Source organism: Carassius carassius, chromosome 28 (assembly GCF_963082965.1).
Source record: "Carassius carassius chromosome 28, fCarCar2.1, whole genome shotgun sequence".
Lineage (NCBI taxonomy): Eukaryota > Metazoa > Chordata > Actinopteri > Cypriniformes > Cyprinidae > Carassius > Carassius carassius.
This window is the reverse complement of record NC_081782.1, coordinates 1,352,199-1,366,844: the sequence shown is the minus strand read 5'-3', so window position 1 is coordinate 1,366,844 and position 14,646 is coordinate 1,352,199. Positions and strand designations below refer to the sequence as shown.

At 31.9% G+C, this 14,646-nt stretch overlaps 1 protein-coding gene across 1 annotated transcript; it reads left to right on the top strand.

Annotated features, from left to right (window-relative positions):
* The first annotated feature begins 5,470 nt into the window (after positions 1-5,470).
* Positions 5,471-9,379, top strand: hspb12 (heat shock protein, alpha-crystallin-related, b12). Its single transcript, XM_059515042.1, has 4 exons — positions 5,471-5,626; positions 6,607-6,708; positions 7,453-7,595; positions 8,971-9,379. The coding sequence occupies exons 1-4, from the start codon at positions 5,509-5,511 to the stop codon at positions 9,103-9,105; spliced, it is 498 nt and encodes a 165-aa protein (XP_059371025.1). The 5' UTR covers positions 5,471-5,508; the 3' UTR covers positions 9,106-9,379.
* Positions 9,380-14,646: the final 5,267 nt, after the last annotated feature.

The window sequence follows — 14,646 nt, the reverse complement described above, 5'->3', positions numbered from 1 at the left end:
TACCTTGCGTTCGGTAAATGTCAAGCACTTTCTGTTTTTCAATAAGGGCCACTTTTGTTCTCAGATGTTCCAGTGTTACCATGGAGATCTATGATTCACTAAGAAATTATGGGTTATAGTTCGACAATCTAACTAGTGTACACACACACACACACAATCTCATACACAAACCCTCATATGCACAAAATCATACTTATATTATTTATATATACACACATATATACAGTATTTTTAATGCACACTTACACACACACACACACACACACACACACACACAGATTCCATTAAACTCCATGAACTAAATGAAAATGGAAAAAAGTTTGTCTTGGCAGCTGAAATTAAATAATATTTTATAGTTGGTTTGGTTTTTATTTGTGATTTAAGGCTTAAGGTTGTTTTTTGTTAAGATTATATATTTTATAAGATTATTATAAGATTAAGATTGTTATTGTTAACAGTAAAACCATAAATTCTTTTAGCTGAAATAAAATAAAATGTAAATTTTATGCAAAGAACTTAAGTGTGTTTCTAAGAAATTATTTCTGATTTTCATTCAAGTTGAAGTAAAATAAAACTTAAACTGAACTAAACATAAATTATATCTAATAGCTAAATAAATTATGAATTAAAGCTAAACAAATAAAAAAAACATCAAATTGACTAAAACTTAGACTAAAATTAGAAAGAAAACTGGAATTATTAAAATTAATCTAATTAAAAATATGAATAAATACTGTGAAATTATTTCCTCCACCGAAGAAAGAAAGTCATACGGGTTTTACAGCCCAGCCACTTCCTGTCTTATTCAGCGTTTCCATAGCAACCGCAGTCGTACAGAGTGACACAGCTGCTCGTTTACAGGCGAGAATATTATCAGTTAAAGATAATGAAATTTGTCTTGATTCCACTGCTTTTTTTTTTAGTGAACTGGGTTATTGTAACTGTAACTCAGAGTCTAATTATTGAAATGATTAAAGACATTCTAAAGACAAGTCTGAACCCCGAACATTATTAGGAAGGCTATTCCAGAGTTTGGGAGCCAAATGTGAAAAAGCTCTACCTCCTTTAGTGGACTTTGCTATCCTAGGAGCTACCAAAAGTCCAGCGTTTTGTGACCTTAGGGTGCATGATGGGTTGTAGCGTGGCAGAAGGCTAGTTAGGTATGCAGGAGCTAAACCATTTAGGGCCTTATAGGTAAGTAATGATAATTTGTAACTGATACGGAACTTAATAGGTAGCCAGTGCAGAGACTGTAAAATTGGGGTAATATGATCATATTTTCTTGACCTCGTAAGGACTCTAGCTGCTGCATTTTGGACTACCTGTAGCTTGTTTATTGACGAAGCAGGACAACCACCTAGAAGTGCATTACAATAGTCCAGTCTAGAGGTCATGAAAGCATGAACTAGCTTTTCTGCATCAGAAACAGATAACATGTTTCGTAGCTTGGCAATGTTTCTAAGATGGAAGAATGCAGTTTTGGTAACTTGGGAAATATGGTTTTCTAAAGACAAGTTGCTGTCTAATATAACACCCAGATTTCTGACTGTAGAGGAAGTAACAGTACATCCGTCTAGTTGCAGATTGTAATCCAAGATATTCTTGATCCAGTAAGTAATACCTCTGTCTTATCCGAATTTAATAGGAGAAGATTATTGATCATCCAATCTTTTAAATTTTTAACACACTCTGTTAGCTTAGATAATTGGGAAGTTTCATCTGGTCTCGTTGAGATATATAGCTGAGTATCATCAGCATAACAGTGGAAACTAATCCCGTATTTTCTAATAATATTACCAAGGGGCAACATGTATATTGAAAATAGAAGGGGACCTAGGACGGATCCTTGTGGCACTCCATATTTTACTGATGATAAATGAGATGACATCCCATTTAAGTAAACAAAATGGAGGCGATCGGACAGGTAGGATCTAAACCATCTTAGAGCCTGCCCTTGAATACCTGTATAGTTTTGTAATCGATCTATGAGTATGTCATGATCTATGGTGTCGAACGCAGCACTAAGATCAAGTAAAACTAGAAATGAGATGCAGTCTTGATCTGACGCAAGAAGCAGGTCATTTGTAATTTTAACTAGTGCAGTTTCTGTGCAAATTCTTCTTAAGAGATATTTTTTGCAGGAAGGAGCACAATTAAGCAGACACACCTTTTTCTAAAATTTTAGACATAAACGGAAGATTTCAAATGGGTCTGTAATTTGCCGGTTCACTAGGATCTAGTATTGGTTTTTTTAATAAGAGGCTTAATAACCACCAGCTTGAATGGTTTGTAAATGGGACATGACCTAGAGATGAAACAATGAGTTAATAATATTTGAATTATATGTTGTAAACAGTCAAATGCAATGAAATATATGGTTGAGATTGAAAATTCCTTTAATTTCAACTTTCATGTTGAAATACATTTCCAATCTTGGAGTATAGCCTGACTAGTGTTCAAAGTGTTAACATTTTAGAAAAACTGCAGTCTGAATAGAAAACAAATAATGTTTTTTCTTCAAATCTAATATATGTGAATGTGTTTTCGGAATATATAAATATGCATTTAATATCTATCAAATGCTTTAAAAAAATGTAATATTTGTAAAAAAAAAAAAAAAAAAAATTAATGGCCCGAAAAAACATTTACATAAATATTTTTTCAAAGTTATATTTTTTGGCAATTTTTTAAATGTTTAAAATATATATATGAAACTTAATATATTTAAATGTTTATACTTCACCCAATAAGAAAATATCTAAGCTGATTAAAATGTTATTTATTATAAAATGTTTGCTGTGGTTTGCTGTGGTTTTTTAAAACACACATAGCAACACACTATTCTGAACCCTTCATTCTATGGTCCACAGGGTTGTGTGATTGCAGTGGGTTTTTCTGGGGGTTTGTTTCTGGTTGATGATCAGTAGTGTCTCCGCAGGAGTCTCTTATGTAACGCTCTGATGCTCCATTTGCCAGCAGTCTCTTACAGTCTAATAATGATTTATCGCTTAGACTCCATTTCTAACACATCAAGTGTTGTACTGATTTACCATTTCATCCTCAATTCTCGTACGGCAAAAAAAAAAAAAAATCTTAAATCTACTTTTAAGTACATTTCAAATAAATATTTGGATTTAAAAACTTTTTTTTTTTTGTCCATTTGTTTTATTGGATATCTTTGAAATGTACATAAAAATTATACATACATTGTGTATACATACATTTTTTAAAAAACTTTTAAAATATTTATTTTGCCCTTTAAATATTTCAATGAAACATTAACATACTGCAAAACACATTTAAAGAAAAAATCACACTGATGTTATATATACACACTGCTGTTCAAACGTCTGGGATCTGTAAATGAATTTTTATTTATTTTTATTTTTTTGAGTCTCTTGTGCTCATCAAGTCTGTATTTATTTGATCAAAAATACAGAATAAAATTGTAATATTGTAAAATATTATTTCAATTTCTAATATTGGTTTTCTGTTTTAATATACTTTAAAATATAATATATTTCTATGATGCGCAGCTGTATTTTCAGCATCATTTAGTGTTCTGAAGATCATGTGACACTGGAGACTGGAGGAATGATGCTGAAAATTCAGTTGTGCATCTCAGAAATAAATTATGTTTTAAAGTATAATTAAATAAAAAATGTTAATTTAGATTGCAATAATATTTCACAAAATAACAGTTTTTTTCTGTATTATTAAATAAAATAAATATAGCCTTGGTAAAAAATATAAAAAATCTTACTGATCCTGAACCTTTGAACAGTAGTGTGTGTGTGTGTGTGTGTATATATATATATATATATATATATATATATATATATATATATATATATATATATATATATATATATATATATATATATATATATATATATGCATAATATGTAAAATGATACAATTACTTCTTATTTATATTTTTTTCCTGAATTTATCTTTATATTACTATTTTCACCTTTTTATTACTTTCTGTATTAAATTTTAATTTAATTGTTATTCTTTCTTTTTTTGTTGTTTATTTATTTACTCATGCATTTTTCCTTGTTTAGGTTTTTAATCAAATTAATTAATATTATTTATAAGGCTTGAAAGTAAAGTTACATTTGACTGATGAAACCATGAAGACACAAACCTGCAACATTTTAAATATATAAATACATATTCTTTAACAGTATTTAGTTAGTCAGTGTGTGTGTGTGTGTGTGGCTGTTTTCTCAGCATATCACTTTCAATCTCTCTCAGCTCACTCTTTCTCCTTGTCATTGTCCTTTATCTCGACTCTTTTTCACTCTGTCTGTGAAGATTAGCTCTTTTTAAGGTTAAACGCTATAAAAAGCGTCTTAAGTTGTCTGTCACTCCATGCTCTGATTGGCTGGATGCTGCCCATTGTGTGATGCACATTTAACCATCCAATCGTGTCGCTGGACCGTGACGGAGTGAAGGCCCCCTTCTGCGGACACTTTCCCGGGGCCAGAGACGACATTGAGTGTGTGTGTGTGTGTGTGTGTGTGTGTGTGTGTGTGTGTGACGTGAGGTTAAGTGTCTATAAATAGACAAATATTGACCTCCTCTCTAAAATCAGCAGTCAGGACGTCATTGTGTGTGTGTGTGTGTTAAACATGCATTTGTCTCTTAATTAGATCCGTTCACGGGTCTCTGTAGGTTTGTGTGTTCTGGAAATGACTCTCTCTGTGGACTGAAGTCTCTCATTCAGCGCTTAATTAGTCTTTCTTCAGTCCCTCGATATGAACGTACTGTACTTCACAGTCTGACTCCACACCTTTCCTTTTGTTTTTGTTTTTAGGAATATTTGACTGCTTGAATAGTTTTCACTTTTAATATCAGAGTTTTTGTTTTGGCATTTTGTTTGGGTTCTAAATAAAGTTAAAAAAAATGTATTTATTAAGTTTCTGTCTGGATATCTTATATATATATATTGAAAATCATAATCACTGAGTGTTGAAAATATGGAGCAAACCTGTATACATGCATAAACAAACATCAAAAATGTTATAGTTATAAAAGCAGTGAATATATGAATTGATAAATTTATTTTTTGTATTACTTTTGCCCTTTATTGTTCCCTGTATATATATATATATATATATATATGCATTTTTTACATTTCTTTATGCATTTTTTTGAAAGAACAAACAAACAAAAACAAATCTGATAAATAACAACAAAATAAAATAAACAATCATCTTTTTATCACTTAAACACTGGCTGGGTGTTCTTGTAGTGTTTCAGTAACAGATGTTTGATAATTGTGTTGTATGTATTTTCAGTTGTTTATCTGAGTGTGATTGTGTGGGGTCTCCTGCTCGTTTGGAGAAGTTTTCCGTGTCTTATCTCTTGGACCGTTACTCCAGGAGTGGATTCCAGGAGCCTGGCCTTTTATGGAGAGGTCCGAGAGGCCAAACATCCCACAATGCAGTGCAGCAGCTCTCTATATGTTGGCAGAGAGCGAACGTGCTCCTGTCCTGCATCATGGCGTGTCGTTACAGCACGAGCTCCGTCCGCTCCTCCAGCGCCGCTCGACTGCACAGCTGCTTCAGAGAGGAGTCCTCCATCGGCTCCGTCACCGACCAGTCCTGCTGCTGCCACGGTAACAACCGGCCTTGGAGGTCACTAAGGCCATCCTGAGTCTTTTATGGGTTACTAAGTGTTTGAGTGTTTTATAGGTTACCTTGGCGATTTAAAAGCTTTGGTAGGTTACCATGGTGATTTAGAATCTTTGATGGGTTACAAAGGTAATTAAGTGTTTTATAGGTTACTATATAGATCAAGAATCTTTTATGGGCTACCAAAGTGATTGAGAGTTTTTGAAGGGTAACCAAGGTGATCTTTGATGGGTTGATCGAGAGTTTTTTTTTTTATATGGGTTACTGGTAACCCATATAAAAAAAACCTCTCGATCACCTTGGTTACCCTTCAAAAACTCTCAATCACTTTGGTAGCCCATAAAACCTCTCAATAAAAGGCCAGGCTCCTGGTATATAAAATTATTATTTTACCTGTCAAACATTCTAAATCACTATGGTAACTTACCATAGTGATTTAGAATCTTTGACAGGTAAAATAATAATTGGTACCAAATAATTGTGTTTTGTATGTTACTAAGCTGATCAAGAATGTTTAATGGGTAACCATGGTAAGTAATTGTTCTGAAGATTACAAAGGTGATTGATATCATTTTTATGGGTTACCATGGAGCTTGAGAAGCGTTGATAGGTTGCCATGGTGATTTAAAATCGTTGATGGGTTACCATGGTAATTACGTGTATTATAGGTTACTAAGGCAATCAAGGATCTATGATGGGTTACCAAGATAATTAACTGTTTTATAGGTTACTAAGGTGATTGAGACTTTTCATAGGTTACTATGGTGATAGAGAATCTTTGATGGGTTACCATGGTAATCAAGTGGTTTGTGGGTTATTAAGGTGATCGAGATTAATTTATGGGTTACCAAGGTGACCGGGAATATTGGATAGGTTACCAAGGTACTCAGGAATGGTACTTTATGGGTTTCTAAGGTGACTGAGAGTCTTTAATAAGTTACCAAAGTAATCAAGTGTTTTATAGGTTACCAAGGTGATGAAGAGTCCTTTGGAGGTAACCATGGAAACCATCAGTACACCCGAGCAGAACAGCAGGTCGACTGGAGCCTCGGCGATAACATTCATGGTAAGAGAAGAGTTTGTGACATTTACAAAGATCCAAGATTTAATTGTTTGTATTTGTGGAGGAAGAAAGTTAGTGAGGATCATAACTCAGCTGGTTTCATGTGAGTATTGATGCTCCTTTACAACATGAATTAATGTCAATGAGAGCTCAGATCAGTGATGAATTTGATCTGATTTGGACATGGAAATGGGAAATAAACATGGGAAATAAGTGATATAGTCTACTACAAGAAAAAAAAATGAAGTTTATTTCAAAATATTAAAATATTTTTCCTCTGGTTTAAAAAAATAAATACAAATTATACAGTTTCACAAAACTTCTGTGGCCTCCAGAATATTTTGTTATATTAATACATAAACATGCATTGTGTTTACAGCTTTATTTTATTCCAGCTTCATGTATTCTTTTGTATCTCTACACTGAATAAAAAAGCAACAGTTTGAACAAAAATGCTGTTTAAAATTTTATTTTACACATGGATTCGCGATCGCTCGTTTCTGCTTCTTCTTCGCTGTGTTTAATGGTCCGGAGATTGTCTCTTTCAGAAGATATGTAACAGCGCCTCCTACCGTATAACAAGAGTTATATAGAGACTCAGAGCTACATATCTATTTTTACGAACTTTTCTTGTAGTGTGTATTTTAACACTGGATTGAACAATCAGCATCCAGAACCACGTGTAAGGTTTTATATAATGCACAAGTTGGATGATCTTCTCTCCATTTTATTTCTCATTTGTTTGAGGTCGCGGTGGTTCCGGTTCCGGTGTGGGCGTGGTCAGAGCGATGGGCGACAGCTACTTCCTGTCTGCAGACGTGAGTGGGTTCGAGCCTCATGAAGTGGTGCTGCTGGCCTATAATCAGTGTTTGGTTATTCACGCAGAGAAGGTGTGTGTGTGTGTGTGTGTGTGTGTGTGTGTGTGTGTGTGTGTGTGTGTGTGTGTGTGATGAGATAAGTAAAACGATTGATCGCACATAAAGACATTTATTTGCATAATATATATGTGTGTTCTGTGTAGATTTACTATGAATGTATAAAAGCACACACATACAGTATATATTTAGAAAATATTTACATTGTATTTAAATGTATGTATGTATATATATATATATATATATATATATATATATATATACATACATACATACATACATACATACATATATATATATATATATATATATATATATATATATATATATATATATACATAGATACATGTAAATACGATGTAAATATTTTCTAAATATATACTGTATGTGTAAAATATATTTAATATATAAGCATAACATATTTTTCTTAAAATATATATACATGCATGCATATATATACAACTCACACATACATTAATTAAAAAAACTTTATTTTGGATGTGATTAATCATTTGACAGCACTAATACTAAATAAAGTTACCGCCATTTTTGGAATATATAAGTATACAGTATACGCTATGCAACAATGTTTTTGTGATATATATCATATAAATATGTGTGTGCTAGTATCATAGAGATACTATTAAAGTTTTTATTAATGTTTTGAAATTGTTTTTATCTGTATTTTTTATGTTTTCATGCTCAACTTTGTTGTGTTTTGTAATTATTATTATTTTAAATCTGTATAGTTTATTTAAACTAAATGAAAAGGAAAAATGTTGCCTTTGCAAGTAGTTTAAATAATAATGTATTATTATTTGTGTTCATTTGAATTTTATAATTATTTTGATGTATTTTATTGAATTTTTTAAGTCAGTCTATATAGTTTTTATTCATTTTGTATTTAATTTTAAGTTATTTTATAAGTTAAACTTATTGAAAATGAGAAATGAATTTTTTTTTTGTAACATATGGGTTTTGTTTTAGTTTACACACAATAATCCTGGTGTGGGATACAGTCCATAGCATATGAATTTTCGGTTTGCATGATGAAATACCTAATTGAAGTATGCATTTTTATTTTATTTTCATACTTTTATTTATTTGAAAGAAATTAGTACTGTACTTTTATTCATCAAGAATGCATTAACTTGATCAAAAGTGACAGAAAAGTCACTTATAGTTACAAAACGGTGTATTTCTGTTTCAAATCAATGCTGTTTTTGTGAACCTTCTGTTCATTTGTGAATCCTGAAAAATAAAAATGCATGAGTTTCCACAAAAAATATTGTGCAGCACAACGGTTTTCAACATTGCTAATAATCAGAAATGTTTCTTGATCATCATATTAGAATGATTTTTGAAGATCATGCTTCTCTGTCTGTTTCAGACGGCCGCTGATGGGACTGTTGCGGGCCGGTTTACCCATAAATCTGTGCTTCCCGCAGACATGGACCCGTTATCTGTGAGCAGCTCGCTGACCGCTGACAGGATGTTGATCATCAGCGTCAGACGCAGAAAATGAACTCACCTCTGACCTTCCGGGATCTCAACACTCCAGACGTTAAGGATTTATTTTTATTTTTCACCATGTCCCTTTAATCCATATTCTTCCATTTCTGATATTATCTCATCTGACTTTATTTTCTTTAGTGTATTTCAATATCGGAAACACTTCAGCAATATTGTAAAAGTCAAGTAATTCTGACTCTTGATGGAGAATATGAATTGCATTGCAATAAATACACACTGCAATACATATTTTCTTGATTATGAATGCGTTGATTAACCACTGCAGAAAACATTTTTAAAAAAAATTATTCTGAAAGTACAAGTTTATGCAAGTAAAATTCATGAAAACTTTTTAGTGTGATATTTTTGTTCTAAATAAATTTGTAGGTTTCTTAAATTTGGACCGTGTTTGAGCGATCATGAGATTTAAATTCAATCATACAGTAATTCTCTGATTATTTGTTCGTAAAAATTTTATGCAATGATATATTGGCTTAAAATTTCACATCAATATTAAGAAAAATATATGGAAATTTTGTAGAGCTGAAACAACGAATCGATTTAATCGATAAAAATCGATTATTAAAATAGTTGTCAACTAATTTAGTCATCGATTCGTTGCTAAATAACTTTTATTTGCCGTAAGCGGCTCATTTCGTGCATATTTCAAATCTGCGGTGACCAAAGTGTGGCAGTAATGAGCCACCGGAGGTTTTACTCAGCCAGTACAGCAGGAGAAGTAGCGAATAGCCAATAGCTGGCCTCGTTTTATGTCACGTGCTTCCCGAACAGCGTCTCTGCAGCATTTAGCGGGATGTGGGAGACTGGGAGTACTTTACTTTGAGCCTTCAAAAAAGAAGAGTAACCTGTAAACTCTGCACTACTGAACTGTTTAAGGGGACGTTCACATATCGCGTCTTTTGCGCGCTCAAGTTCGTTATTTCCAACACCGCACCGCATCGAGTTAAAAACATCTCAACTTTTCAGAATGCTGCAAGCGCATCGCGGGTCATGTGACAAGAACTAACCAATCAGCTTCATCCTTTCCCGTAACAACGTTAAAAGCTCAGTCAAGATGAAAGGAACAGCTGATCATAGTTGTATATGGATTTGCATTTTGAAATAAATTTAGTAGCAGAGCTACTGCAAGTGATTTTTTGAGCTGCAAATCCATTTATGCTTTGCTGAAATTTCCGCGTCTTCAAGGAGAGAGCACGTCATGGTTGCTTAGCAAAGGCAGACGCCTCAGGGGCGCTTCTGCACGAGCGCTTTGGAAAGAAGGAGAAAGTGGCGCGCCTAGCGTTTTCCACGCGTTTTTAGGCGCGATATGTGAACGGCCCCTAAGACTTTCATTTGTGCACATTCTCCAGTACAATGTTGTTTGCAAATGTTTAGTCGTAAAAGCTGATAACATTGCTTTTTAACAGTTAACATTTAAAGCTTTACAAACATGTTCTGTGATCAGTTTGTCGTTTAACAGTTCAAAATTCAGTCGTGCAGCCTAATTATGACTGAATGAGAGGGGTAAATGTTTAAAGATATTTGAAATGCACTTTTTTTCTAAGTATTCACTGCTCTTTTTCACACAGCAGGTTTTTTGTGTGTCCTATTTTTTTTTTCTGGACAACCTTCTGATGGATTTTACTTTAAATTGTGAGTTCCATTCAGGTTTCATGCCACTGGCACTTTATTCGAAGGATTGTTTACAATTTCACAGCAAAAGCTATAAAGCTGTTTCCCAGTAAATAATAAAATACAATGCACTGCAATTTTATTCTGTTTTATCCTTATTCTTCGTGAAAATATGTTCTGAAAGATTCCTTAATAAGCTTCGTTCGGGATGTTAAACTACTTTAGGAGCTCTAAGGACTGCCACGGTGAAAACATTATTTGAAATCTCCTTGTGAAATTTGCTAGAGTATGGGTCAGTGTTCTGATTGCAGAAGAGTTCGACAAAGGATTACTAACACAATAAAACAACTCCAGGTATATTTTTGATGAGGATATGACAGTGCAAAATGGTTAAAATCTCTTAAATCTATGCTGAATGATAAAGACCATTTACTAATAATTTACTTGGGGAAAAAATGGGAAAAACTAAAATATAAGTACATAAACCGATTAATCGTAAAAATAATCGACAGATTAATCGATTATCAAAATAATCGTTAGTTGCAGCCCTAAAATTTTGCATAATTTTTTTTTGAGAATGACAAGCTGCTGATGGTTTTAGTTGAAAAATATTTAGTTATGTCCGTTTGGTCCAGAATTTGAAATAGCATTCAAATTGAATAAATGCTTTATGATGTTTTAAATCAAGACACATTTACTTAAAAAAAAAAATATATATATATATATTAAATCTAAATCAAAATATTTTCAGGCTGGGTAAAAAAAAAGTGTATTTTTCTTACCACATTAACATTCTTGGTTTTTTTTTGGCATACATTTTTCAGAAAACAAGACTTTGCTTAGATGCATCTTGATTTAAGAATGTTTAGATATTTATACTGTAAAAAAGACATTTTCTTTAAAATAATCTCCACATAAACCCATGGAAAGTTTTAATTCTGGTTAAAAACAAACAAAACATGTTATTGTACAAATACATTATAAAGACTGAAAACATCAAAAATAAAAAAAATCACGGTTGATCTACTTTTTTTGATCACATGTAAGATTGTTAATAAATATGATTCGCAGAACAACATTCTTAATACAATGAAATGAAAAGGACCACAGCATATTTAATAAAGCAGATTTTGCTCTTTTGGTCCGTCCAGAGTGTATCTTACAGTATTAATAAAGTCCTTTCAGAGATGAGACTGGCACCATTTTTGGACACAAAACACAAAACATTCTCTGAGATGCAATTAAAATGTTCCCACAACGTTCGGTCAACGTTTCAAAGATGGGAGAAAAAAACCCATCACATATTCCTAAACAGAGATATTGTCTGAAGAAGTCAAAAATGACATTGAAATACAAATATAAGAACATACAAATTGCAAAAAGAAGAAAATATTTAAGTTAATATGATATTTTAAATATATTAAAATCTGTAAATCTACATGAATCAACAGAAATAATCCTCTTCTCCACCGGCGAACTGATTAAAGCTTATTGGTCAGATTTGTCAGTTATTAATTCAATTAAATTAATTAATTTCAGTTCCAAATTAAAATGACCAGCTGATGAAAAGAAACGGTTATAAATCACAACAAACACATTTACAACAGTGAATAAAATAATATCACAGATAACTCTCAGATTTCACTTTTGTTCTGTTCGGATGTTGTTCGTGGAAATGCATTAATATGTTTGCAGATGAATCTCACAAAACCTGTCAAGGTTTACCTTATTTTACCATGAAATCAAAAGAGAGAAATAAGAAATCATATTTAGCCTCAAGAAAATGCAACCTAGGACCAAAATTTATTAGTATTTATTTAAGTATTTATAATTATGTATGGTTGCATTTGTTATTTTTGAAGTTTCAATATTCTCAATCATTTAAAATCTCATTACGTGATAATAATAATAATAATAATAATAATAATAATTATCACGATACAAATTCATCAAGAAGGCACAATACTTTTGTGATTTTTAAATGCTTTCTTTTCCTTCATTTTTTTGCAATGTAAATTTAGATGAATATCATAAATTTATCAACACAGGGAAATAAGAAATTATATTTTACCTAAAGAAAATACACCCTACTTTATGGACAACGAAGACATTTTTCATAAAAAAAAAAAAAATACTCAAATGATGTAGTTGATCTGATACTTTTGAATTCATTTAAATTATCATTACAAATTATTTATTTATATATATATATATATATATATCAATAATAATAATTAAATAGTAATAATTTAAATAAATATTGATAATATATAAATCAATAATAATTTAAATGAAAATCATAATAAAGTAGAGAAAAAATAATATTTAGTCCACTTTTAGAACTATTAAATATATATTTTACATTAAAATTATATTGATAAAATTATTTATATACAATAGCTATATGTTGTTTTTGTATTTTCCATTATTCTCAATGATGATTTTAATCTGCAAGCTCATAAAAAAAAATGCTACTGCAAATACAAATGTGGTGTTTAAATACTAGAAATGGTTTCTTTTTGCTAAGTAGAATTAAAATCAAAATAATCATTGAGCATAACAAAAAATGACAAAGTATAAAAAATATAGAAATCTTATATACATAAGTAAAACATCCAAACACATTATTGTAATAAGAATTGAGATGAAAAATATGAAACTTGAAAAAAACAACAACATTTCACTACGCAAAAAAAAAAAAAAAAAATGCTCAAATGGCTCAAAATAATTGTTTTTTTTCACAAGTTTTGTGAAATTCATCATCATTCAACATAGACATTTTCGAAAAACACAAAGTTACTGTCAAAGATCGGACAACAAAAAGAAAGAAAGAGACAGAAAGAGAGATTTTACTGTCGGATTTGTGTGTTTTCCTGCAGCTTTATGCTCAAGTGCTTAACCGATCAAAAAGGGCATCATATTCTCCTCGATCAATGGAGACCAGTGGGAAGGACTTGGAAACCTCCACACAATTTGCTCACAATTTGACTACTGTCAATTCAGATGTTGTTGCTGTGCTGAATGTTGACTGTGATTGATTTCACTGTCCTCAGTGCAAAAATGCAAAAAACAAATGTGCCAAATCATTCAAAAAGGCACGTTAGTGTCATTTCCAATAGAGAAAGCAATAAAAAGTGCACATCCTTATGTAAGAGTCTGCATGGGCGAGATAACATTCGAGTGGTTTGACTTCAAACGCCGACTGAATCTCATGTTGGAGATTCTGCAAGAGGAAAAAAATAAGAGAAAATCACTCCCTCTCCGTCTCCGTCTCTCCATCGCTCTGTTCTCTCTGGCACCCACTGCGTCCGCCTACAGATCTGCTTTATATAGAGGAAAATCTAATGCCCACCCGCGAAAACACAGATGAAGAGCTCTGAAACAGGGAATGAAAGGTAACATCTGAAAGATTGTGAGGGGGAAAAAAGCATAATTGCAAGAAATAAAGTAAATTGCAAGATTGCTAGCTGTCAGTTGCGAATAAATAATCATAACTGCGAAAAAAGTCATAGTTGCAAAAAAATTTAATTGCAAGCAGTCAGTTGCGAATAAAAACTCATAACTGCAAGAATAAAAGTCTTACTAAAAAGGACCTACAAAAAAAACCATGATTGCGTAAAAAGTCTCTGAAAGTAAAAGTGTCATAGTTGCGAAAAAAAGCCTTAATTGCAAGAAGAAAAGCCGTACTTGTGACGGAAAAAAGTCAATTTCGAGTAGAAAACTCAAAAAAGAAAAAAAAAACTATTACGGAAAAGTCATAATTGTGAGAAAAAAAAAAGTCAATTGCGGGAAAAATTCAGAAATGCAAGTTAATTGCGATTAAAAAGTCATAACTGCGAAAAAAGTCAGATGCAAGAATAAAAGTCATACTTAAGCATAAGCTTGCAAAAAGGTGAACAATTTCCAGTAAATTTAGGAAACA

What these genes read in the sequence shown, in the direction of transcription:
- hspb12 (XM_059515042.1), top strand. Translation starts at nt 5,509, where the DNA reads ATGGCGTGTCGTTACAGCACGAGCTCCGTCCGCTCCTCCAGCGCCGCT. An exon ending in CCAGTCCTGCTGCTGCCACG is followed by an intron (nt 5,627 to 6,606) that starts GTAACAACCGGC and finishes AGTGTTTTATAG; the next exon opens with GTTACCAAGGTGATGAAGAG. An exon ending in CCTCGGCGATAACATTCATG is followed by an intron (nt 6,709 to 7,452) that starts GTAAGAGAAGAG and finishes CATTTGTTTGAG; the next exon opens with GTCGCGGTGGTTCCGGTTCC.